This window comes from Mya arenaria, chromosome 12, assembly GCF_026914265.1.
Source record: "Mya arenaria isolate MELC-2E11 chromosome 12, ASM2691426v1".
Lineage (NCBI taxonomy): Eukaryota > Metazoa > Mollusca > Bivalvia > Myida > Myidae > Mya > Mya arenaria.
The window spans coordinates 5,954,686-5,982,380 of record NC_069133.1 but is presented as its reverse complement, the minus strand read 5'-3'; the positions used below and the strand labels follow the sequence as shown (position 1 = coordinate 5,982,380).

The 27,695-nt window shown below is 32.5% G+C and overlaps 1 protein-coding gene and 1 long non-coding RNA gene across 7 annotated transcripts in view; one reads left to right on the top strand and one right to left on the bottom strand.

The window, feature by feature from the left end:
• LOC128211775 (scavenger receptor cysteine-rich domain superfamily protein-like) overlaps positions 1-26,575 on the bottom strand; it is a 31,245-nt gene extending 4,670 nt beyond the window's left edge. The window contains exons 1-14 of one of the 4 annotated variants that reach the window (XM_052916825.1): positions 25,886-26,575; positions 24,155-24,299; positions 23,766-23,962; positions 23,267-23,441; positions 21,802-21,992; positions 20,688-20,823; positions 20,388-20,557; positions 19,465-19,606; positions 18,213-18,403; positions 17,943-18,093; positions 17,657-17,823; positions 16,362-16,667; positions 15,682-15,801; positions 15,499-15,541 (exon numbers count right to left, since the gene is read on the bottom strand). In XM_052916825.1, the coding sequence (XP_052772785.1) occupies positions 15,499-15,541; positions 15,682-15,801; positions 16,362-16,667; positions 17,657-17,823; positions 17,943-18,093; positions 18,213-18,403; positions 19,465-19,606; positions 20,388-20,557; positions 20,688-20,823; positions 21,802-21,992; positions 23,267-23,441; positions 23,766-23,962; positions 24,155-24,299; positions 25,886-25,988 (2,237 nt within the window). In that variant the 5' untranslated portion in view covers positions 25,989-26,575. Of the gene's footprint in view, positions 1-15,498; positions 15,542-15,681; positions 15,802-15,936; positions 15,990-16,313; positions 16,668-17,656; positions 17,824-17,942; positions 18,094-18,212; positions 18,404-19,464; positions 19,607-20,387; positions 20,558-20,687; positions 20,824-21,801; positions 21,993-23,266; positions 23,442-23,765; positions 23,963-24,154; positions 24,300-25,885 lie in introns of those variants that run through there. The other 3 variants (XR_008257342.1, XM_052916826.1, XM_052916827.1) reach the window with 3 other exon arrangements.
• Positions 2,746-6,434, top strand: LOC128211776 (uncharacterized). Of its 3 annotated transcripts, XR_008257345.1 has the most exons (5): positions 2,746-3,819; positions 4,420-4,478; positions 4,747-4,898; positions 5,132-5,233; positions 5,476-6,434. It is a non-coding gene; the product is annotated as an uncharacterized LOC128211776 (long non-coding RNA). The 3 variants fall into 3 exon arrangements; XR_008257343.1 differs by having other exon boundaries at positions 4,747-5,233; XR_008257344.1 differs by lacking the exon at positions 2,746-3,819 and adding an exon at positions 3,830-4,224 and having other exon boundaries at positions 4,747-5,233.
• Positions 26,576-27,695: the final 1,120 nt, after the last annotated feature.

Here is a 27,695-nt window from a genome sequence, read left to right as displayed (position 1 = left end):
TTTATACCAGCACATTTGGCATATGACAAGAGCACCACCTGCGGGTTCTGAACGCTCGTCTGATTATATCCTTTTATTGTAAATTTATTTCATATTGTACATTTGAAAGTGAATATTCCAATGTTTAAAAGTGATAGCTCTGATAGTTTGCTTGTAAGCCGCCTCTAAGCACATTATTTTATTAAACTTAAAAAAATTAGACTATAGTCCACAAATACTAAAATATCCCCCATCCTCCCCATTCCCTTCCAAATGAGTTTGATATATTTAAAGCATAATCCTTTCATTTTCTATGAAGAAGCTTAGTGTCCATTTCTCAAAATCAACCAAAATTCACGTTTTTTTACCCTAAAAACAGGTGAGACTCAATATCGTTAGGGTATAATGTGAAGAAGAGTATAAGATGTACAAGTTCCCCAAGTTTCAAAGTGACAACGCAAAACTTAACCCCAAGGCAAGGATAACAATCAAGTGATGACAATTGCTGCTTGTCATTTTTTTTTCAATAATGTATGAATTTAACAGTGTTTATTAAAGGGACTAGACACCAGATGATACAATTGCAAAAAAATAGATAACTGTCAAAAACTTACATACAATTGATACTAGTGTATAACTTTTAATCTTACTTTAATAGCTATATAACATTGCTTAAGACACATAATTTCACAGCTTTTGCACATATTGTCGATATCAAACTTTCTGGGGTGTGTTTACCACATATAATATCCCAGTAAGTTTAAAAAAGCATCAGTTTATTTATCTGTATTCATAAATGGATATAATATAAACTTGGAAAACTTAATTCACTATTTTTACACAATGAAACCCAAATGAGATAGTCAAATGGTTGCTCTGTTTATTTTAATCATGTAAAATTATTTATTATATATATACCCATCATTTATCCACACGTAATACATATCGCAAAATACGGTAGGCTGTCTTCCACTCTAGTGCACTACAGCCGTTTTCAACTCTTGTGACGTCACGTCATAACAACTTTACAAGTGTCATTGCGTGATGTTAAAATGATGTCATAAAACAAAAAAATGTGTCCTTAAAGGGACTGTGTCACAGATTTGCACCAAAAAAAGTTTTTTCTGTAACGAATCTCAGGACAATTATCTAATAGAATGTGTTACGCTTTGATGTCATAATTGTAAAAAAGTACCAAAATGTAAAAAAAAAAGATTGTGTCGGAGACCGGGTCAAACCCGCGTCGCAAAAATTGAAGTCCAACTTCACGTGATAACACCTTCTAGCCAATCACGCATGATTGAATGAATTCTACCTTGAACACATACCCAGTTATCTTTTTTAATGGAAAAATACTAAGTAACTGCTAAACTTAAATAAATTGTAAACTATGTGGTACTTCAATTAGTACGTTTCAATGCATTGTACACATCGATGCCAAGTTTATGTCATTTTTCGACAATTTGTTTTTTTCGCTATTTCATCATCTGTGAGACAGACCCTTTAAAATGACATTTATTATGAAAACATGTGGCTTTTAAGTGATGTAACAAGTAAATTAGTAATGTATATATAATAAAAGGGTTATTAGTATGGCGTTTTGATCCGGGAGGCTTGTGCCTTGTGAAATCCGAATCTGCAAAAATCCACTCAAGTTAAATACAACCTCCCGGATCAAAACACAGTACTAATAACCCTTTTGTATTATCAGCCTTCTAAATGATCACATCGACAGTTCTAGGCTTATTTTGAAGAAATACTGTACTTGCCAACCTGGTGTCTAGTCCCTTTAAGTTTATGGCTACATTGCACACAAATAAAGTAGGTATGTTGCATGAACATAATCTTCAATAAAAAAAGCCTATTCAAAATATATTGTTGAATACTTCAATAATGTTTCAAATCTAATGGAAATCAGCCAACTTGAGTTAGTCATTCTATTTGAGACATTAACATAATAAAAAGACCATAAAAAAAGTCATATGCTCATTGACTTAAAGAATCCATGAGAACAAATTGATTGTTTAGTTTTATTTAATTACATAATTTAATCAATGACGTTCTAATGAGTAGGTCATATTTATGGAATAAGACAAATAACTATATCTTATACATGTGTATGTCAAAACTTTGCATTCATATATACATACCATTCAACTTTGTCTTTGGTGTTTGTTGCATTTGCAAGTCTAGAAGAAGATGATGATGCTGGTGTTCTTAAAGAGTGTGTTGCTGGTGTTCTTGTAGTTCGAGTAGTTTTATTCGGGTAGCTGTTGTTGCTGATGTTTGAGTTTAGGATGAATTTGTTCTTGAAGCCGATGTTTTTGTAGTTGTCCCTGCAGGAAGTGTTGATGTTCTGGGGTTGAAGTTGTTGTTCTTGAAGATGGGGTTGGTGTTCATGTTCTAGTAATCAGAGTTGTTCATAAATCTGGAGTTGCTTTTGTTTGTTTTTGTCAGAAGTATTGTAGTTCTTATACGCAGGGTTGTTCTTGTAAATTAAGTTGTTGTGTCAGGGGTTGTTTCAGGATCCCACTCAAATATGTCGAAGGCCTTAAAAATAAGAGAATGTGAAGCTGTGACAAGTTTTTTAAAATGACAAAAAAGTTTCACATATTAATTACATTTTTTCTTATTAAATTTAAGTTAACATTTTATGCTAAAGTTTAGAATGTCACAGAATATATATATATATATATATATATATATATATATATATATATATATATATATATATATATATATATATATATATATATATATCCCTCCTTAGTTGAACCACCACTTGAAAGATTAAAACTTAAATTGTCACTATCAAGATGTGTTTTATTACCCCCAATTAACCCCCTAATTCACTCCATTTGTTAGGTTTAGAAGTGTTACTATGGAGACCTTTAAAGCCAATATTTTTAAACTAGTATTTTGCTTCAAACACATACACATACACGTTGACATTATATGTTATATCATTATGTGTTGTTGACGATGTACATTGTACAAGTCAAAATAAATTGTCTGTCTGTCTGTCTGTCTGTCTGTCTGTCTGTCTGTCTGTCTGACATAATAAGGCCTATACAAATCTTTGTTTACACCCATTTGAATTTATTTTTTTCTTCCTATTTTTTTTTTTTTTTTTTTTGCGTTTTGATCAAAATGCGTTTTTTCAGAGACCTAAAATAATACCCTGATACAGGTCAGTTTGCTGAAGAATTATGTTCGTCCAAAAAAAAGTAATGCCTACCTATCTACCCTTTTTTGGGGGGATGTTAGTAGAAACTAAGAATATTTGTTTCGCCTAATCAAGGATTTAATTTGAAGACAGTTTTGCTGCATACTGTATATATTTTTACTTTATTACATTGCATTGTGTGGGAGTAGGATTTGATATATTGGTGCAAGGTATTTTGATTATAACAATTCCAGGAAGTTTATCAAAATGCTAATCTTTATGCAAGATGTGTCATGTTTGGTGTCATTATTTTGCTTTTATAATTCACTTCTATATTTAATAAAATGTGACGCGTCATGAGACTTTTGGCCCGAAACCCATAGCCTCGATTTCTAGAAAAACGTGCGCAAAGTTGAAGCGTAAAGAATAATAAATAAACGAAGTATTTATCGTAAAAAGAACCATTAAACATTTTGTCACCCTAGATTGTTCAGTCAAATATATTCTTTAAAATGTAATGTTCATAGAAATAGTGTTTTTAACCACTTTCTTTCGTATTGTTTATTACTTTCGGTGTCATCTCCCGTAGTTGTCATGCGCTATTTTTTAACCTAAATTAGAGGATGTAAGTCGAGCTGAACCAAAGACATTTACATCCAATTAGGAATTTGTAGGTAAGTAGAATTGTTTTCATTGTTTAAGCATATAATTTTACGAATGTGTACATCTTTAATTTATTACAATGTATTCTAAATTCGGTCAAATGGAAGGAAATTAATCGAAGGAAAAGAAAGCGGAAGTGAAATTTGACAGTCTGACATTGAAAATGTAAACAGAAACAAAATCCAGCAGATATTTTCTTTTTGCATACTTATGATGACTAAAAAAGGAAATAAGCAATTTTTCATCATCTCACCGCAGCCAACTTTCAATACAATTATTGATGGATTTTACGAATTAATTTTGAGTTGCAGTGTAACTGTCTTTTTAGCAATGTTGAAGATGAATTTAAATTTGTAGATGAACTTTTTTTAGCAATGTTGATTTATGTGCATAACAAACCATCTCATGAGGTTCAGGTGAAATGTTTTTATATAATTAGAGAACTGCTTTTTGAGTATGCATTACATTCAGACTGCCAGGAACTTTCTTTGGCATGCAATATTGTGTACATGTTGATCTGCCAGGGCATTACCCCAACTATAAACAGTTAAAGATTTGTATTTCTGTAAATACATATTTTTAGAACATCATGCTCTAATGTGAAATTTCAGGTCAAGCACCTGCTGTACATAGAACAACAACCCATTACAGCTTTGACTATGCAGAGCAGGTATTCTACCCATACTAGGCACAGCAAGAGGGCCCTGGTAAATTTTATTTATAGATTGAGTGGTAAATACAGTTTTGCCATCTGACTAAATTATTATAGGGTTAATGGAAAACCTGTATATTTTGTAGATTCACTGAAAAAACAGAGAAGCGCTCACATATGCTCTGCAGCGCCCTTGTTAAAATATTTTATATCACCTTAATTCAAAATTCTTACTTGAACATAAAATAATAGCTTTTCTATTTCAAAGTGTTTTTGTTTTTTTCAGGTTCTCAGATATTTATCTCAGTGATAAGGGTTTAGCTATTATTTGGCCAATGGTGTGGTATCTCATTTTCAACATCATCCAAATGGAGAAGAATCTGCATACCTGCACGTTGACAACTGTGTTGGGCAGAGTAAAAACAATGCAGTCATTGGGTATGATTTACAAAAACAGGGTTGAAGTACATCACTTATGCACTGCATATTGACACATGAGAATATTAGAATAACAAGACAATGTAACTTTTATTATTTTTTCAATACAAGTAATCAGAATTCTCATTAGTCTTATAGAAATAGTTCTGGCTTAAATCTGTTCACTTACTTCTCTAAATGTCATGGATTAAAGGCAATCAGTTCAATAAATTGTATGTAATTCTATGTTTAAGGGTCTGATGTATTCTGAAGGGGCTACATAGAGAAATAGCATTAACTTAAATGGAAGCAGGTGAAATAAAGTTCAGTCCTGTCTGAGATTTGGTCTGTGGAAGGTAAGTTGTAAGAATTTTTTTTTTTTTTTTTTTTTTTTTTTTTTTTAATTTTAATTTTGGTGCTTTAAATGTTAATTTAAAGCCATATTAAAGGATTTTGTATATATAAAAATATTGAAGTTTGGTACTTTATTTAAACACTTAAGTTGGTTATAATACCTTATTATGTAAAACTAAAAGAAAGCTTGTGTTAAAACAATAGGTATTATATCATAATATAAACAACATGTTTATTTATTTAGACCAAATGGAGGCAGCACACATCCTTTGTGGATTGATGACCTTGGCAAACTGGTTATATTCTTTGACTGGTTGGAGTACACCAAGAGACCCCTGAAGTCCATTCCAAACTTGAGGAAATATCATCACTTCAGGTATAACAAAAGTATTACAGACAGTATCACTGCCTGTTATGTAATTCTATGAACAGAAGTCAAAAATATTTTTAGTCATTATTTCCACATATTCAGATGTGAGTTTTGATGTTCAAGTTAATTTGCATAATTTATTCCAAACACTAAGTATTGTACAAAAACTTTTCAGTATACTGATATGTGATCTTTATAAACTAAATCTAAGATTTGAGAATGATCCGTTACTGAGCTGATGAAAACGTGTATCAATTTTTATTGACAATTATTTATTCAATAGAAACATGTTTATGTGAAATAAGGCTACCAGTGATTTCGAGTGATAAACTGTGGTTTTAGCAAATGAGTGATGGAAGGGTGCTGCACCCAGTCTTTTGTTTGTAGAACTCTTCTGCCATAATAGAGACCACTATATGATTATTAATTATTAATACAAACTTTAAAAAAGCTGGCAGTTGAAGCCTATAAATGCTTGAGTTAAAGACATTTATAATATTGTTTGTCAAAATTAATAGTTACTTCACAGTCTGTACCTTAGCAACCTTTCAGTTTTTCTTTAATATCTTCATTTTTAAAACCTTTTATGAACCCTATAAACATTTTAGCTTTAACTTTTACCCTATGAATAAGCATCAAGAATACCATTTGTCATGTACTATGTGACCAATTGCACTTCTTGAAACTACATAATGATGTGTACATGCTAAGTAGTTAGTATGTTAAATTAATTGTTTTCATTTTGTAAATGTGCCCATTTATTAACTGATCTTTTTATACAATAGTGTAAATTATGCAGTATTGTTATGTTTATTAAATTAAGAGTATATTAACCACCATTTCATGTTTTATGAGCAATGAATAACTATACAATGATCACATTTGAGGTAAATTGGTAAAGTTGGTGTGATTATAATCATGTTTGTGCCTGTTGCCATGGTAACCAGGATAAAAACAAACCCTTTAAGACCATTCAAATAAGATAAAGTATAGTAAATATCAGTGGTTACATCCTTTAACCTCCAGATATACATTGGTTTGTATAAGGTGCAAGTTACAACCTAATGTAAATTTATTGTGAAAAATTTCCAATAAACTACGGTACTTGGCGAACAGTTTTTATTTATTCTGACATTTGTCAGATACATACACCAGGTACAATAAGGTTTGAGGATATCAATTAACAAGTCAATTATTACTAAATGCTTCAGATGACATTTATTGTATATTTACATGCAAATTTAACCCCAAAACGCCTTTTTTCAATAATGGTTGCCATTGTAACCAATAAATTTTAATTTATTTTTTCAATAATAATTGAGAATGGTTTTGAAAATATGTTGTTGTCGTTATAATGTGGGAATTGTGTATATAGTAGTAATGTATTTTTATTGCATCTGTGAATACAAATGTTTCAATAAATTCTTGAACTTCACCGAATTTCCAGCTGTTTCTTAAACAAGTGCCCTTCTAGTTTTTGTCATTATTTCGTTAAAAATAGGAATTTTTGAATTTTCTCTTCAGTTATTTTATCCTAAAGAATAGGACTGTCAGAAATTACTCATATCTCATTTTCGCCTAAAAAGTGGTTTCGGGCAAAAAATCCCGTGACTGGTCACATATATTGATAAATTTGTATCAATGTAAAAGTTTAATTTTTATTACAAGCAAATGAGGAAAATCAAAATAGTTCCTCGGTTGGTAAGATCCATCTACATTTCATGTCAGTATTTATCTTAGCTCCGCCCCTTCCACTGGGCTTGACATTGCCCCTTTCACTGTTTTTGACATCTGATTGGCTGAGTTAAAATTGCCTTTTAATGTTTCTTTATGAATGAAAGTTTTATACAGGGAAAGCCTGGTTAATGTGACAATCATTATTCTGAAAATGGTGCTATAAATATGATTATGAATAGGCTTATAATTTATTTAAGATAATAAACATAATCTGCAGTTATGCACTTTAATTGATCAAAATACATGTTCCTTAATTATGCTTAAAATATAAATAATTGCTTAGGGTCATGTTGATTTATAGGCTAATAGCAAAGAGGGAAAAAAAATAAGAAATATAATATATAATCATATGGAAAGGAAAAATTGAGGTGAATTTTATGTGAATATCTTAAATGTATAATTATCCATTTTGCTAAAGTGGCTAATTGTTATTTAATTCAGATGTTTTTTGTGTTTTTTTGTACATTTTATCTTGGCATTTTGATATTATTTCAAGGATATTCTGGATATGCAGTTTTAATGTCTTTTGTTTTTGTGTAAGAAAAGCCAGACAAAACTATAATTATTGTTATTATTTGCAATTGTTTAAACCTGGGAGTAAGATAACATATTATTGGTCCCAGTTTAAACATAATTTTGCTTTAAGTGTTTATTCAATATTTTTACCAGCTTTCTTTGTACAGTGCCCTTAAAGCTGCACTCTCACAGATTGAACGTTTTGACAACTTTTTATTGTTTGCCTTGGAACCAGCCAATTTTGCAAAAATCCATGGAACCAGTTATATAAATAAAACTACTAACAAAAAATCCAAAAATGATATAATATGCATTTTCCTTAAAAAAACATCAATTTTTCAAACAGAAAAATGTGAAAATCTACGATCTGATTTTGTCAGCAATCATAAATTTATTTGCAGATATCTAGGCAGAAATTTGCTCTTTCCAAGACAAACAAAAAAAAAGTTGTCAAAATGGTATATCTGTGAGAGTGCAGCTTTAATGTCATCTAACACCTAGATTTTACAGTTATTAACAAGTCTTACTTTTTGTTTTTAATTTTAAGTTTAATTGGGTTATTATAAGGGCCCTTTCCATATCTTGATTAAGATTTTTTTTATTGGAAAAGTTTAATTATGTTCTCTCCTACTATTTTCTAATTGTGGACTTTTTGTTAATAGAGAATTTTATCTTCATTATCTCAACAACAACAGGATCAGAGTGGCATAAATGCAGCCACAGAGACAATTATAAACAAAAGATTTCTAAAATAGACCTGCCACATATGAAAAACTCATATAACTATACATGAAATAGACTTAAATCATACTGGATTTGCAATTGCAATTGTGTTATTTGTTATCGCTGATTTAAAAGGAACACTATTCTTAGAATAAAGGAGTGGAAATCCTGAACAGAAGTCTCTGAAGAAGACACACTAGGGGCGCTACTGTGCTATTCCCCAGTCATTCAAAGTACCCCCTGTGAACGCGTTAGCGGACTTGCGCCCAATTCTTAGCAAAATATTGTGCATGAGTGTAGACATTAGACATATATATTTAAGATATATATAACCCAAATGTGAACTTATTTGACAGCTTCAAGGAATGGAGAGAACTCAGCGGATTATTTTGTTTCGCAAAGGCATGTAGGAAAATGAAACCCATTTCATCATAAATTCTGTTTATTCCAGTCACTTTAACAATAGTAAAATCTTTCAACTAAAAAAAATAATATTAGTGTCTGCAATTTCAGAGTACCATCCACTCATGATATATTATCATTTATCATGGTGTAATTAATTGTTTTATCAAGCCCTGCTAAATAAAATTTGGGCTGGTGTCAATTTTGACCACTGCAGTCAGCTAAATATGCCATTAATATATAATAATCATGCGCCAACCTGCAGATCATATATAGGCAAAACTGTTGTCTGTGTCATAAGAAGCTTACTAAATCTGAAATCTGGGGGCAGATCATGACAGTTTATATTGCATTAGGATGTTGAATGCGCAATTACAGGCAAAATACTTTCATGAAAAGAATAAATACTTTTAATAATAATGTTGTTTTTTCTCGACGTTTTTTTAGCAGGGCGGGGAGGCCATGAATACCGGGGGCCTTACCTAGGGTCCTTGGGGTACAAGTCTAAAATAATAGACGTGTTATATGGGTTTCTTATCCCTAATGTCTAAACGGGTTTGTGTAAAAACCGGAGGTGTTTGAAAAATATTGAAATTGTATTAAGTGCAGTATTTTATGGTTGAAATTGACCATAAAGGTTTTCATAATTTACCATACATGTAAAAGAAGTTATTTTGCACAAAACAAGCATTTAATGCATTAAAACACATTTACCTTTCCAATAAAATGAAAGTTGACTGACACAGACAACAATTATGCCAAACGGAACAACTCGACGCAATCGTAATAAGTCGGCCACCTCCGACAAGCTTCGAGATAGACCATCAAACTCATAATTATTCGTTGGATACTTATTTTTTGTGTACGAGACTTATATAAAATAACATAATATGGTAATATTACTTGTTTTTATGATATTTAATGGACGCAATATGCTTTAACCCGGAACAACTACCCACTTTTGGTACAAAACAATTTGTACATTAAGGATTTGCCATATCAAAAATCATAAAAAAATCTGTCAACGTACAATTATTTGGACTACTTGGGGTACGGGATCATTTGGCAGGGATTTTACCGGCAGTTTGTCCCCGCAGGACAAGGATTTTACCCGGGCTTGGCTTGACAGAAAGCCAAAGTCCCCGCTTTTCTCCGGACCTGGTAAGGCTGTGATTACCGGAGGCCTTACCTAGGGTCCTTGGGGTACGGGATCATTTGGCAGGGATTTTACCGGCAGTTCGTCCCTGCAGGACAAGGATTTTACCCGGGCTTAGCTGGACAGAAAGTCAAAGTCCCTTCTATTCTCCGGAACTGGGAAGGCCGTGATTACCCGAGACTGGGTGTATACCGGGGATAGCTGGGGAAAATGGGCCTCTGCCCGGGCTCAGCTGGACCGAAAGTCAAAGTCCCTGCCATTCCCTGGACCGTGGGGGGGGGGCGGGGGCGGTTATAACTGACTGGTGCATAACCAAGAGTTGTCCTACTTCTTAGCCACAGGTGCAAGTCACATAATCAATAATCGCCTTATATATGGGATAAGTGTATTAAGATATTCTTATTAAAATTGTTTGTGCCAAGTAGATCTACCTGTGTTCTTAGTCATTCTAAAATGCCGTCTAGGTTTTTTTTAATGATGGTTAGCCTGGTCCAGGCTAACCATCATTAAAAAAAAGCCTGGACGGCATTTTAGAATGACTACCTGTGTTCTTAGCTGATACATATTCAATAAGCCACACAAAAAATGCGATAGAATAAAATATATATGACCTACCATGGAAGTTAGGGATATATCCATTTTGCAAAACATAGTGTCATTCAGTCATTCTGATTCATCGTTCTGCAAATCTCGATGATTTTGTTTATCTTCTATGAAAAACAAAATAATTCGTCTGACACATTCGTAATTTTCCGTCGATGCTATTGTCTATCTCAGATTATTATACGACCTCTTATTGGGCATCACAATTATTAATATACTGTAAAGTAATGTAAAGTAGCTCGACTACCGTAAATTGGTCGTTTTAGGTGATACAACATGGCGGCGACCATGCAAAAAAGTTTATTGGAGGCTTTGGATGAGATTCGAACACATGAAATTGAAACGACAACTCGTTTTGTGTCATGGTCTTCGCCTAAAGGATTTGGAAATTGGTAATGGTTTTAATATTGCTCTAACTTCGAGTTTAAAGACGAAAGTCAACAAAGGAGAAACACATTTTTGGTGTCTACCTTGAAAACAAATTATGAAAATTTTGTAGTTGAAGCATAAAAAAGTTGTCTTATTTGTCATATTATCTATCATGATCAACGCAGTTCCTCTTGTCTATCGTAAAATATTATTCTTGAAATGTTGGAAATTTATGATAGACAATAAGAATTATTTATATTTTTCTTATTTGTCCTATAATTACATGAAAACACAAGTAGTAAGTTTCTTACAGTCTATCATGATTTTTGCTTTACTGTAATTATGTATAATTTGTTTTCGTATTGTCTATCATAAAATATATTTATTAAAATTTATGATAGTAAGAAAAATATTTCATGATAGATAATAATAAAAATAATTCATGATAGACAGTAAGAAAAAAATTCATGATAGACAATAAGAAATATTTTAAATTAAATATATGTATTAAAATTTATGATAGACAGAAAAATATTTCATGATAACAATAATAAAAATAATTCATGATAGACAGTAAGAAATATTTTTCATGATAGACAATTAGTCTAAAATAATAGACGTGTTATACGGGATTCTTCCAATCCCTAACGTCTAAACGGAAATGTGCAAAAAACGGGGGTGTTTTAAAAATATTAAAATTGTTTTAAGTGAAGTATTTCATGGTTGAAATTGATCATAAAGAGTTAAATTCATATTTTACCATGTAAGTGAAATGCTATTTTGCACTAAACAAGCATTTAATGTATTAAAACAAGTTGTTTACCTTTCCATTAAAACAAAAGTTGACTGACACAGATAACAATTATGCGAAGGGGAACAACTCGATACAATCGTAATAACTCGGCCTCCTCCGACAAAGCTTCGAGATAGACCTCGTTATACAATCGTAACAACTCGGCCATGGCCGAAATGTTCCGAGCGATTTAAAACTGTGCCCTGAAGCCTTGCATGTGCCCTTCATGTATATATCGTTGTGTTTTGACAGAATGAAAAGAAGAAAAGCCGTCAAACTCATAAGTATAAGTGTACTAAACAAGCATTTAATGCATTAAAACAAGTTGTTTACCTTTCCAATAAAACGAAAGTTGACTGACACAGATAACAATTATGCGAAGGGGAACAACTCGATACAATCGTAATAACTCGGCCTCCTCCGACAAAGCTTCGAGATAGACCTTGATATACAATCGTAACAACTCGGCCATGGCCGAAATGTTCCGAGCGATTTAAAACTGTGCCCTGAAGCCTTGCATGTGCCCTTCATGTATATATCGTTATGTTTTGACAGAATGAAAAGAAGAAAAGCCGTCAAACTCATAAGTATAAGTTGGATATTTTTTGTGTGCGCATGGAACTAATATAAAATAACATTATCTGGTTATATTTCTTGTTTTTATGATATTTTATAGACGCTATATGCTTTAATCCGGAATCCTGATCGGAACAACTACCCACTTTTGATTCTAAACAATTTGTACGTGAAGGATTTGCCATATCAAAAATCTAAAAAAAATCCGTCAACATACAAATATTTGGACTAGATAGACAATAAGAAATATTTAGAAAAAATCTTATTGTCTATCATAAAATATGATAATATTTATGATAGACAGTTAGAAAAATATTTAATGATAGGCAATAATAAAAACAATTCTTGATAGACAGTAAGAAATATTTTCATTATAGACAATAAGAAATATATATTTCATGATAGACAATAAGAATATTTTTTCTTATGTATCATTTACATAAAAAATAGTGTCTATCATAAAACATGGTTTTCTTAATTGTCTTTCCTAAACATAAATATTTTATTTATTTTCTAATATAAAATGAATCTTTCATACTGGGATTAATCTTATCAATAAAAAAAATAGAAATGAACATTACTGTTCATTTAACTTTAACCATTGTTTATCTGCCATCACATGGCTTCAAGATAAGTTGAACGAATTTTATTATAATAATAAGGTAATAAGTGATACTGGTTATGAAAGTTTATCTTAAAAGCAGGGGAGAGTTCAGGATTAGACATTAGAGAGGGCATACGTAAGGGGCGTACTCCGCTTCCCAAGAAAGGGCATACCTAAGGGGCGTACTCCACTCACCAAGAGAGGACATACCTAAGGGGCGTACCCCTCCCTCCCAAGGGTCCGCTAGACGTAAGCAATTTGTGAAGAAATCAGAAAGACATACAAGTGAACATAACACATCGGTGGCCTTCAAGTAGTGGTGATATTGACTTCATGGCATATCTTGCACATGTTCAAGGATTGCGTTCGGCTACAAGACTGGAGAAAATAACTTTTTTCTCAGTTTTATGGCATGTATGTTTTTCTTGTTTTCAACAAATATCACACGGATGATGGATACATTTTCACCAGTATTGGAAATTGTTGGAAGACGAGGAAACTGTTGTTTATATACGGATGAAGAAACATCAAGAGGACATAATTAAAGGAAGTTGCGCTGTTTGAATTTGTTGTTTTTACGAGTTCACGTCGCCTGCACATGATGGCATTTGAAAGGTGTAGTTTATTAATTTCCACTCCTTTGAGATAGAATGCAAACTTTGACGACTTTAGTGATGGGGCATGTGCCGGGTGTGCCATCCCCCCTCCCACGGAACCGTTTGTGTTAACTGTTGGTCATTGCAATTGCTCATTGATCTGTGATAGACTGCAGACTGTGAACAGAAATTATTGATTGGCAATTGTAGCCAATTCTATTTCTTTCTCACTTACACTTGTTTGATCAATGTACTTTTCTTTATATTATCAAAGAATATATTTGATGCAAAAATTAAAATATATCAATTGATTTTGTTCATATGTACCTTCAAATGTCCATAAAAGAAATGATATATGATAGGGTTATTTTTGTATGACATACATAAATATCAATTAAAATATTTCTCTGTATATATCTGTTTGCTCAAAAGCCTATTCGTCAAGCTAAATAATCTGTGATAGACAACATTTTCAACGTGTTTATAAATGTTGCATCAAAATAATTCATGGTAGACTCCTAAAAAAGTATGGAATATACTATAATATAGTAATATTGCCTTTCCTTTCATAACATAAAAGTAAAAAAAAAATATCACGACAAAGATGAACGACATTAATAATTCTGATGGCCTCAAGGAGGTCCGATCATAATTAAGGATAGACAACTGGGCCGACCGTAATTTTCGAGCTTGATACATGTACCCTGGTATTGATTATTGTAATTGTATGTTTGTGTTAAACCGGTTTAAAGTCAGATTCAAGTACCAATAATTAAACAATTTTAAGTACCAATAATTAAACAATTTTAAGCAATATCATCTTTTTAACGTTACAACTCTTTAACGTCACGTATAATTTTCATTCCTGCAGTATTTTTAAAGACGGTTAAAAAAGGAAGATTTTTTTTTAAAAGGTTACATTACACTAGTTCATAAGTTTCAAAATTAGTTAAATTACCTTTAATAATATCATTTACATTATAACTAACATGGTTGTTATATTAAACATATAAGATACATATGTAGTAACATTTGTTTTTGCTTTAAATGAAGTGCAAAATCGCGTTTTAAATCATAAATAGTCAAAACAGGTTTTGTTGGGTTTTTCTCCCGTAAAAAACATTCATAAAATTTCTGTTGTTCTTTAAATAAAAAGCAAGTATTTCAAAATCCTTAAACAGGTGATAATTAACATCATAACAATATTATAATAGCTTAGAAGTGTTTTTTTTTACGGATTTTGCATTATCGGTAAAATCTTGGAGTTTTATCCCGCAGGAGAAAAACCCCGTACTGAAAAGCGGTTTTTTTTTGTTTCGCGTTATTTCACTTCCGGTGTCGAAGCATAATGCTCCTTCTGATATAAGATGCTGTTTTGAGCTAAAATAACTTGAATCTTGTATTATTGAAACCCCGCGGGATTTTTCCCCAGCTTTTGAAAAACGGGAGAAAAATCCCGCGGGATAGTGAAAAACCCCGTGTTTTTCTGCGAAAACCCCGCTGGGGCCCGAAGTTGGCGGGTCAATTAGACAAACTTCCAAAAACATTTCGCAAACAAAAACACCAAAATCATACCTTAATGAAGCCTTCTAACTAAAGAATAGGCCAGTATTCGATTACACCGTATTTAAAGGGTACTTGAGTTTGCGAAATCTAGGATTTGCAAACACAAATTGGAGGTCGTTATAACCGCTTTAATTGAAGCAAACGGGGAGCAAGACAATATTGGCTTGAGATAAAATGACATATACTCTCATTGTCTATGATATAGTAATATCCACGAGTTGTTTTAACATACAAACATATAAATAATGCAGCCTACCCTACAGCCGTCGGTAATTCCGCAGCCGGCGAGCTTGGCCTACCTGAAATAATTACAGAAAAATATATAATTTAATCGTTCTCAGCATTGATATTAATTACAGATATATATTAAAACCATTTCATCTACATAAATAACACGGAACACTTATGAGACATGTACGCCATTGTAAGTGTATCCTACCATTCTGTCTGTTTCTGCTCACACAGCAGCATACTCCAACAAACACGCAAATCAATAAAACAGCGACCAGAGATGAACTTATCACTATGAGCAAGATGTTTGAAAAATTATTCTCCTTTACTGAAAGATAAGAGAAAATGGTTGTCAGTGGTCTTCCTATATTCAAATATTCATAGTGAGACTGAACTGACATGCTTTAACGACAACAAATCACGGATAGAAGGTGATACTGATAGTCTTTGTAAATATGTATACCCATTATCTGAGGACAATGCTTTTCTACAAACTGGCTACAATTCACAGCCCCGCTGTAATAAATGATTTATTACTTCATAAAAACAGAAGTGTTATAACAACAACTGAGTGAATTGCGCAACACAACCTTATTGCTATTTTGTGTAGTGATGTTAATCTACAGAAAATACTCATTTTTCTCGAACAATCATAAGCATAAAAAACTTAATTTCCGTATAGCACTTAGCTAAAACACTAACTTGAACATTCTTAAAAAAATTAAATGCAATTGGGCGTGATTTACGTTCACATATTTTCCTTTTAAAGTATTAGAACTCCTGAAAATGAGAATATAAAACAAAAAATACCGAAACAAAAATAACGAGCTTTACTTGCACCTGTTGTAAGTGATTAAAGCTTGTTCGAGAAATTTGGGGATGGCTTACAAGCAAAACATGTATCATTGTTGTCTCTAGCATATCCTTCTACACAGTCACACTTGAACCCTCCATCGATGTTTGTGCACTCCGTGTTAGCTTCACTGCACAAAGAACCGCTTTGATTAACGCATTCCATTCCACCCGGACATATGTTTGTAGTTAGACATTCGTTGATATCTGTTTCACAGTATGTCCCTGACCATCCTGGTATACATGTACATTTACCCGACATGTCATCACAGTCTTCTGTATTCGCCGAAATACACATGCAGTCTTTGTCACATTCATATCCATATCTGGCTTTGTGGCATTCTAATGTATAATGATAAATAATGCTGCATACGAGTTGAAGTACTTGTACTTTTAGGATCAAAGCATAGATTTAAATACAAAGATAATGTACATCCTGGCAGGTTCCGTTGGTTCAAGGTCGATTGTTTATTACCTCTATGTGAGTCTTTATTTAGTCTATTAAGGTTTAAGTTATTGTTTGCATTATTTGTAAGGGCGAAAACGTCTTTACTGTTAAAACAGAGTGTTAATACCGATAATGTTATTTTCATACTGAAGTTAAAATAATATTTCAGGTTACAATGGAGTGTATAGCATGTATTACATTTCGTCTTTAAAGAGATAAAATAAATAACAGGATTCTGAGCATATATGATATAAAATGAACTTTATATAAAAAGGCAGCAGGACCAGCAAGTTTATCTCCAAACAAAGCTTCAGTGAACAAAACTTTCGTGAAAACAATTCAGACTTTACAAAACTACAACGTAAATACTATTCAACGAACTTACCAACGCATACAGATCGACTAATGTAAATCGATGTGATTGCATATACTCATTCCAAAACTGTGGCAATATGTATTGACGTTGAAAAACTTGACTCATAAGTTGAATTATTACACGAAGTATACGTAATAAATGTTTTTTTAAAATAACCAATGTTTTCTGAGTGCAAAGAATCTTACGCAGCACTAATGGCATGTGGTAATTGAAGGAAAAAGCAGTCACAATTGATTGATAGTGTTTATTGATGGTAATGAGAAATGCAACACTGTTAATGCCCAGTTGTACGTATTATTATGTATTATATATTAGAACAAATAGTGTTAAGACCGCAGCATCGGCATAAGCAAACGCTACTCGTAATCATTCTGAAAGAGCAGGACAACAAAACTTAAACTACAATATGACTATGTTAGAGGTGACTTTTAACAGCCGCCACACAACACGTAAATCCAGCCGTAAACGTATGATAAATATAACATGAGAAAAAACCTTTAAACTTACCTTTTGTACAATGAACCATCGTAAAGTGATATTCAAGTACATCCAGGTAGCCACGGTGCTCAAAGGCACATTCAAACGGAGATGATTCATTTCCTTTGCATTTCAGATCTCCAATTATTTTGAATTTGTAATTTTTGAATGTTCCTTCGAACGTGTTTTCACCATTTCTGAAAAAAGGAGAAAACGTCAATGTCTTGTTATAAATATTGTTTCATATATGTTTGATGTGATGTTTCTCCTCACGGTTAATTACATAAATTGTTCTTCCCTCATATTTTTCACTTACAAATATCCGAAGTATTTGCATATGATTTGAGCTTCAATCTTTCCAAGTTCTGCAGAAGTTATCCCCCATTCACCGTCGACAAACACCTCAAATAATTTTTGATACGGAACTGCCCACACTTGTGTCAGCCTTACATCCTCAATATGATAATCTGAAAGACATTATTATGGTGGTAACTTAACGTGGAATTAATGACTAATGTTATAATGTAGCAATTCATTTCACAGCAAATGTTCTGGAATTATCAGACCAATGTATATTGAAACGTACCATTACAGTAGAGGCCCAGAACGCCATGTTTTTTGAACACACATGCCCCACGCGAAGTGTAGTCTCTATGTATACATTCAAATGGTTCCGATGTGCATTCCAAAACATTAGTTTCTTTTCCAAAGCATTTGAGTGACTGTCTTTGTATAGTCAATGAACCCTCAGGAAGACTAATTCCATATCCTTTGAAACTAAATTTAAAATGAAAAAGAAAATTAGTTTTACAGCTTACATTTAAATTTTATTTCGCATCTCGAAACAGCCCCAAAACATATATTGAACTTCAACTTTCTCACATCTGATATGCAAATCACGTATGAAAACTTCAACTTATCTTTTATTTTTAAATAATCCATCGAGATGGAAATATATTCTTCTTCTTCTTCTTCTTATAATTATCATTAATATTTGTACTTATTTACATTATTTTTCTTCTTCTTCTTCTTCTTTCTTCTTCTTCTTCTTCTTCTTCTTCTTATTCTTCTTCTTCTTCTTCTTCTTCTTCTTCTTCTTCTTCTTCCTCTCATTATTATATTTAATATTATTTTTTAGTGTTAAAGTTGATTTCCCTGATTTAACATAATCATTGATTCCAATACAGAATATTTAGCTTCTTGCCCAAAGCCATTCACATTGTTAAGTGCCTAGCTGTTATATCACTGATGTTACCAGAGAAATTATACCATGTATCGTCATAGAAAATTGGAGAGTGTCTTACTGGTAATAAACTTGCATAGTCTGAATGCAGAGTGTCTTGGTTTCTGTATAAATGATGTTACTGGTGAATTGATACCATTAATTGTAGCAAGATAATTGCTCTAAAACATTGTAGAGTGACTTGGCTTCTATATTACTGATGCTGCCAGTCAAGTGAAACAATTGATCGTTTAGAAGAAACTGGCCCGAAGCCAGTCATTTGGCAGGTATCTTAGCTGTTACAATAATAATATGATCGGTGAAGTGATACATTCATCGTAGTAAGGTACTTGCCCAAAGCAAGTCATATAGCGGAGTTTCTTTGCTGCTATATCACTGATGTTACCCGTGAAGTGGTTATGATTATATCTGTAAGATACTTGCCCAAAATCAGTCAAAGTGCAGGTGTCTTATCTGTTATATAACCGATGTTACCGATTAGGTGTTACATATTTGACATATTAAGATACGTGTCCAAAGCCAGTCATAGTGCAGAGCTTTAGTATGACTAATGTTACCGGTGAAGAATAATCATTTATTATAGTAAGATACTTGCCCAAAGCCAGTCATATTGCAGAGTGTCTTCGCTGTTATATCACTGACGTTACCGGTGAAGTGATACCATTTACCGGCGTGCGAAGTTGTAAAAACACCTTCATATGGCTTATTTGCAAACGGCTCTAGTTTCATCGGACCACCTGTAAAACGAAATTCAATGAGTGCATTAACACGTAAATTGTACTATTACTATGTCCTTGTAGATTGAAAACTAAAGTATCGCCCTTATTTATGCAATGCATGTGTGTTGCTAGTACAGAAGTTTTATTTTATGTTTCCCCGAGGTTTATAGCGATTATTAAGTGAAATTTATTTCATATTAGACTGTTTCAAAACAGAAGTACAACATTTTTGTGAAATAACCTTTCGATATTTCATCATTATTTTAAAAGCGAATTACCAATAGATTTGCCGCCATTGCCCTTTTATCAACCTAAAATTGTTGTTGGGACCCTGATGGGTACCATAGTTAATACAAAATAATAAATATAAAAAGAGGAAAACATTACGGAGATGAACCAGCAGATATTTGATTCTATTTTGGGAAATCGTTTTGATGTTAATTTTTTTATGAAGTTTCATTCCTCTATTATATCGGACTCCTGGACGGCCATCGGTACCCACCCAGTTAACTAGCTGCTAAGTCAGAATCCGGTAATGTCATACCAAGCAGCGTGTGTGACTGGATCTTTCGACCTCCCGTTCCATAGGCGGATGCCGAAACCATTTGGCCTCAGAGGCTTAAATACTGGCCATATCGAGCATATTTGCCGAACAATCGAAATTAATTTGTGAAGAGGCTCAACACATTTTTGAGACGGTGCCAATGGACTAACTTTAAGCACAGCTTAACAGTTGTTATCGATTACTAGTTTACATCCCAATGACTGCCTTGTGTGTTTCCTATTGCAATATTATTACCTTGGCATACCACGCCGACAATTCGTTGTTTGTTACATAATGAATCTTCAATTGGATCGTGGTGGCATTGTTCCAATGACTTTTCGTTGCCATTGCAGGATATTCTCCCAGTATACAAAGGCATTTGACCAACACCATATCGAGTTGATGACATGACTTCTTTTGCTCCACTAAAATACCGCAATGTAAGTACATGAAAAAGTAATATTATATAGGTTTTCTGTTGTTTACAAAAACGATAGAATTAAAACAATGAAATGTTTGTATATGCATGATAATTTCCCATACTCGTTTAGTTACCTGTATCCGAGCATATTACAGGCAACGTTTGCCGTCTTGATGTCAAAGAGATAGTCGCATAGCGTCACCAATTGTCCACTTATCGAGGTTTCTATTCGTCCTGAGTACGTGTTTGGTCCATCAACTAGGCGTATTGCTGGCATAAACATTGAATACTGTTGCCTTTCAGAAATATTGCAAATAAGCGATTCATTACTGCTCATGTTACATTTTAATTCGATTCTGAAATCTAAATGAAATTTAAAATATTGTATTTTAATGCATTTTCGTAGTAAGGGGTAATTCTTTAATATGTTCATGACATATGTTTTAAACAGAAAAATGACACTGCGATTTAAATGACCTTACTACTGATTTAAAAATGTACGTAAAGGAAGAAAATTGCGTAGGAGTTAGAATATTTTTCACGAAAATCTATACCGGACGCCGGAGTTTATAATGTTTAAAACAACAATCTTCTAATGAGTTCATTTTAAGTAACATTGAGATGACAGATCGAGATATGGATGCAATGTGAGCATAATACATAAAAATACAACAGCAAAAATTATTAACTCCATGATATTGTTTATCGTCCGCCACGTTTTAAACATATTTGGTTCCATCTTAATCCTTTGCCTTTTCGATGTTAACGAATGCATTAAAGCGAATCTATTCGCACGGTTTCTACAAAACGAACTACATGTTCATGTGTATGTGTTCAATCGCTCCGGCGTATGCCATTTTGTATAGTTACTTCCGACGGCTTTGGAAATCGGTTGATACTGGTAAAAGGGCACGTTTTACCAGAATATTTCTCATTATGAATTTTCTTTCACATCCGCTGATTAGCATCCGGTATTTCTGGTTTCGGTTTTTATTGCCCAAATGTTTATTCATACAAACATTTATAAGTGTATTTCGACAGAGAACGCAAGACCATATTGCTTAATTTCTGCGTAAATTTGAAGTTTTTGAGTAATAATATAATATTATTATTATGCTCCTAAATTACAACAACAACAAGACACCAAAAAAATCATGTTTTGCAACAATTCACACATATTCCGAGATAAAGTATCGCTATAAATACTAGTTAATACCAATGTTTTATAATAAAACACTTTAAACATACCTTCACACATAATAAGAGCATCCTGTTCGTGGAAATTGCAGTAAATAAATTCACCTTTTATGACATTACAATGTGTTTCAAAGTCTAGTGAGTTTAAATCCGAGCAGCCTTCAAGTGTCATCAGGACGGGAGAAGACGCATTGTTTGTAAGTTGGCTTTTGTCAAAACGTCCTGGTTGAATCGTACTGTTACTATAGAATATAAATACATGTAAATAAAGTATTTTATATGTTTATTCATTGAATATACGATTATTGAACAGGCACTATGAAGTGACTAATTAGTTTGTTATCAACAGCTCATCTTGTAAACTCGATCCTAGTTCGCATTAGTATGTGACTGCATTTTTGCAATACCTTTCTTTATCTTATTACAAATTGTATTTCCTTAGACAATTCTTTTCTTAACATTTAAACGTTTTTTCCCAATAAGCTCGGATTAAAATCAAAGGCGTCACCATACAATTTAGTAATCTGTGCTAGTAAGTTAATCATAAAGTTTGCAAATATTGCATAAGACCAAATTGTATTCTGTGAGGACAAATTATTCTGAGGCAAAAGATACGTAAATAATGGAGTTACAATTGCATTGCCCTTTGTAACCGATTTTTACAGTCTATTATATAGAGAGTTATTTCTTCATTATAGTCCTACAATAAATTGTTTTGCCAATAGAAAGCTTTTCCCTGTAAGAAAACTTAAATCAACTGTTTTGCAAAGAGGCATATGTTTGCAAATACAACTTTAACAATTATATCTTATCTGGACCAAGCGAGGCAGAACGTTCGCTATTGATATATACAACTTATCGGCAAATGCATCCAAAGAGATTGCTTTGCTTGCGAGTTTATTAAAATTACTTCGTTGTCACAACTAGGAAGAGCATTGATAATGGAACTATGTGTAGTTATAACGAAACAGACTGGAAAAGGAATATCACAAGGTTAAGTTTATTCCTCGCACTAGATTCTAGATTATTTCACGTGAAGTCTGTCAAACTGACAATTAACATATGTTTTGGTAAAAGTACTGACCATGCTTTGCGACAAACCCTTCTGGCTTGTGATACTATATCTGTAGCTTGTTATATTATATCGTTTACTCTCTCTCTCTGTCTCTCTCTCTCTCTCTCTCTCTCTCTCGCTCTCTCTCTCTCTCTCTCTCTCTCTCTCACTACTTAAAGACCTTTAAGCGGTATTATACATTATTTCAGCTACAAAATAATATTCAAATTACTTATAACCGATAAATTAAAACCGTTTACAAAACATATTTAATGTAATATATTTTAAAGACAACGCAACAATTTACAGATTCAAAACCACGGTCACTTTTAAACCTTAATATGAAATGTAACAAATTTATTTATTAATCTTAAAATTTATGCCTAAATAAACATGTTATATACTTAAAACACGTTATATTTCGCTGTCACCATACAATGTTAAATATGTTTAGGTACTCACAAATATCCTAGCATCTGGCATATACTATCCTCATTGACCAAGCCTAGAGGATACCCTCCAGGTGTAGGAGGGCTATATGTACAAACAGTTCCCCATTGTGTGCCAACCAATATTTCAAAGCGCCCTTCACTGGGAACTTCCCCTCCAGTTAAGCGAATGTCTGATACTGTAAAATCTACAATATGAAATACGACACAACTATTGATATAGATACAGTCTGATGAACGCTGATATTAAACGGTCGCAACCATTTAACATTTAATATAGTTGAAAGCATAAAAGTACACTGAATATTTCTTATACAATTAGACTGATTAAAACAATTACATGTTATAAATGCGGTCAAACATTATAATGCATTGATAAATTAGGTCTTCTGTTGCATGTATTTTAAATACAGTCCAATAAATCATTTCTGTTTTTATCTATTTCACTGCATACTTCAAACACCGATCAAAATGAATTAAAATCATATGTAGTATGGAAACAACATTTATACTTGAACACTTAATCCGGGGAAGCCTTTCATAACCCAACAGACTTATTGCCGTTGTTATATTAACATACGCAGGATTAACACATTCTCCTAAGGCAGTGGCAGTTTCTTTGCAATTCAAAACATTCTGACCATAGGACCATACGCCTCCTGTGTAATTGTACTCTGCATTTGTCAGCTCTGCACTGTAACCTATATATCTGTTCAAAACATTAAATATACACTAGGTAAGTGGATTTAATTGATTGTTCTCCATCTAAAACTTTAGACTGATAGGCTTTATAGGAGCAGCTGAATCCTTACAATTCACGGTAAACCTGTCCGTTTTTTTAGATATTGTAAAACGAATTTTAAGTGTGTTCGTACGTTGAAAAATGGTAACAATACGATACCCATATCCAAAATAGTTGCAGATGACTTGTGCTGTCACTTCTGAAAATGGGTTTCCTCCAAGTGCACGCCATATGCCGTTCAAATAAATCTCAAGAATATTGTCGGTTTCCAGGTCATTGATTGAATGTAAACGTAATTCTGGATCTGAATAGGTAAATTTCTAATTTTGTTGTATGCTGTCCGGTGATAGAGATTTATCAGTGAAATGAAAAACGAAACTTAACTGAAACAATAAAATAGCAATTTGATAATGTTCACTGTGTTCTAAATACGAATTAAACGTCGCATACTTTTAAGCGCGTTTTTTCGCAAAAATACAATTCATTTTTCAAAAAATATTTTTAAGGCAGATAATAAACAAATTTTTATTTTTTAATATTCAAATATACGAACACAATATCGCGAATGCCAAAAGTAAGTATTTCTCTAGTGGCTAAAAGCAATAATACTATTAATTAAGTACTATTTCGTATATTCGTTGCGATATGAAATATGAAAACGCCATCATATTTATGAACGGAATTGTTAACTTTCTTAAGTTTAAGGTCAATTTATAAACTAATTTGGGCTCGTAGTTGACTCGTGTTCCAGTGAACTCGTGTTTACCTGAACATTCCAACGCGTTTACTTCATCCTTTATCGGTTTACCTATTTTATGCCTTTTAAATCTGTTTGTGTTGGTGTACTTGTAAACGTTTTCTAGAGTACTGGTAATTCGGCCCTCGCCATGCTTTATTTTTGATAATTCGACTATTGGGCAAGTCCTTGCAGTTATCATTGTATCATAGTAAATATACTTTATTGAGTATTAATGCTTTCGAAACCTTCATCTTTTAAGGTTAGTAAATGTACCTACACCACAATTTTTTCATGAAAACAATGGTTGAAGATGGAACATTTGGAAATTTTAAAATTTCGTACCAGTTTTTCGAGAGAACATTCTCAAGTTGAAAAAGTGACTAATGTTGAATTTTGATGTCAAAATATCACTTATAACGCACTTTTATATTTCGGAAATGTTAATATGCCGTTGGTATTTATGTGATCTAATGTTTTTGAGTTAAACACAATGAAGGAGTTTCGATGTAAAACACTCTTTCATGAGTTTTTTATGTTCTTTATAGCGTTATGTTCTATGTTTAAAAGTACGTCTCATGAATAAAAGTATTATACGTGAATTAAACATTCGTGTGTGCACAAAAAGGTAAACAAATATCAACAAATACATCTGGCCCCAATTTCCTGAAACGTGTAAATCTTAACATGCTTATTTTACTTATTTAAATTAGTCAAAACACATACTTATATGTGATTTTGGTAAATAAAATTTGGTATATTGAGATAATCATGAAGGTAATTCCTATTTCATGGTCTTATAACGCTTGAAGAAGTTTATGTTACGTGAATTAAAGATAAAGAAGAAATAGTGACATTACCTTTTTCCTGCTATAAGTGTCTTTCTTTGTTTCGAGAATCTTGGGCCAGTTGGCTCTCGAGGATTGCAACATTTGTCATTTTCATCAGATTTCAGTAGAAATAAAGAGCAACTACATAAACTTAATGTTAAACGTACTTTGTGTTATCTTGTTTACTCGTTAGCAACCAACAAGAAAATCCTTTTAAATGATTCAAATTGTATATGGATTGGTCACTTGTCGTTAGTATTTTGCATTAAGGTCAATGTAGCAATTATATAATTGAAGTCAGTATGGTAATTTTATATTACTTACCCATTAAACACAATTTGAAGGTACACAGTGCCATAATGATGATACATCCCACATTTTTAATTGCCATACTGTACATTATGTCCTGTTTTAAACAGTAAATCATATAATACCATGTGTGCGACACCGCTTTATATATGTGTTACAGTTTGTTGAAAAATATCAACTGCTTTAATAGTTTAAACGCGCCTCTTGTCAAGCATAATATAAAATGTTAATGTACGGTTAAACGCACCAATGAATACAAACAAACTTCCTTATTCTTCGTTCGTACTCAATGGGTACAGATGGTACGCTTTTGGTGTGTTAAGCGGCACAGAAAACATGGTTGTGTTGAAAACATCGTTTTGTTTTCAAACTGGAATTCAGACGAACACGTCCATTTATATTACATATTATGTAGTACTACAATATTTGTATTGCAAAAGCATTCGTTCAACCGGTTGTAAGACTATTTAAAAACATAGATCATGTGTACAATGATGTTACACCAATATTCATCATACAGTGATTTACAAATAACTGCTTAATTCAAATAACAAGCACTACATTAGCTTACAAGTTCAATTCACACTTAACTGTAATGTAACCAAGTTATGTTTGTTTTGCTTCACAAATCCATATTATGTTCTACTCGAAATGATTCCTTTATATAACAACTCAACCAGCAAAAGTAAATTGCGAATTATTATTATTTTACGATGTTTATTACGATAAGTTTCAGGAAGTATTAAAGCCGGGTGTTCATTGGCGGTCATAACCTATCAGGAAGAATAATTGTATTGGTTTTAGGCCGCGTAAAATTGTGTTTAGGTTGTTTGATATCATTTGTATACATACAAGAGCTAACATTATATTTATGTTATATATATATTTATTATTTAAATCGGCCTTTCTTTAAATTATTTATTCTAAATTTCAATTACAGAATTTACATTTTTACCAACGACCCATATCACCTACTCTTTCAAGTGAGCAAAAGCTGCATGTAATGATCCTGAAAGACAATAAGAAATCATTCCGTGATTATGTGTTCGTTTCTTGAGTGTTATGTATATGGGAAATCAAGATTTGAACAGCATGTCATAGTCTGTGTTATGGTTGTGAATGCTATTTGCTTTCATTCGGTATCATTTTCTTTGCTTTCGACCACTGGTATACATGTAATGTACATGTAATGTGCATTTTTGAGATCAAGAGATACGTAAAAGTGAGACAGACTACAGAATCATTTCATTCAGCTGTAAAATCTGATAAAAACTGCTTCACAGCGATTTGAAATGGCTAATCCAGATAGAAGAAATTCGTAACTTCATGTTTTTATCAACGTCTTCACCGTTACATGTTTTCTTATTCTTAAAGGCATCATTCAGCATCACTTTCGCTAGGCTTAATTCTTTCGTAGTCAGCCCAAGATATTTTGGCGTATATGGGATTTCATCAACATCCCAAATATGCATTTTCATGTAAGTTAATGTAGTGTTTTCTGACTCTTATTAACTGCCAAGATATTTACTGCTTTATATTGTGTTTTATAAGGATATAACCAGGGAAAAAATATAAATATTTTTTGTGCATCCCTGTGATATACAAATCATGTTTTATGTAACACAAGGTTTGTAGATTATATATAAAGATATCATTCAATATGGCTTTCATTTCAGAAAATCATTGATTCATATTGCTGTATTGCTGTTCATATTTCTTCCTTACAGTTTAAATATAATATGCTGGGGGAAATTATTCAATGATTTAAGTAATGTGAGTTATCAAGTTCATGACCATTTTGAGATCAAAAGATAAGAAAATGCAA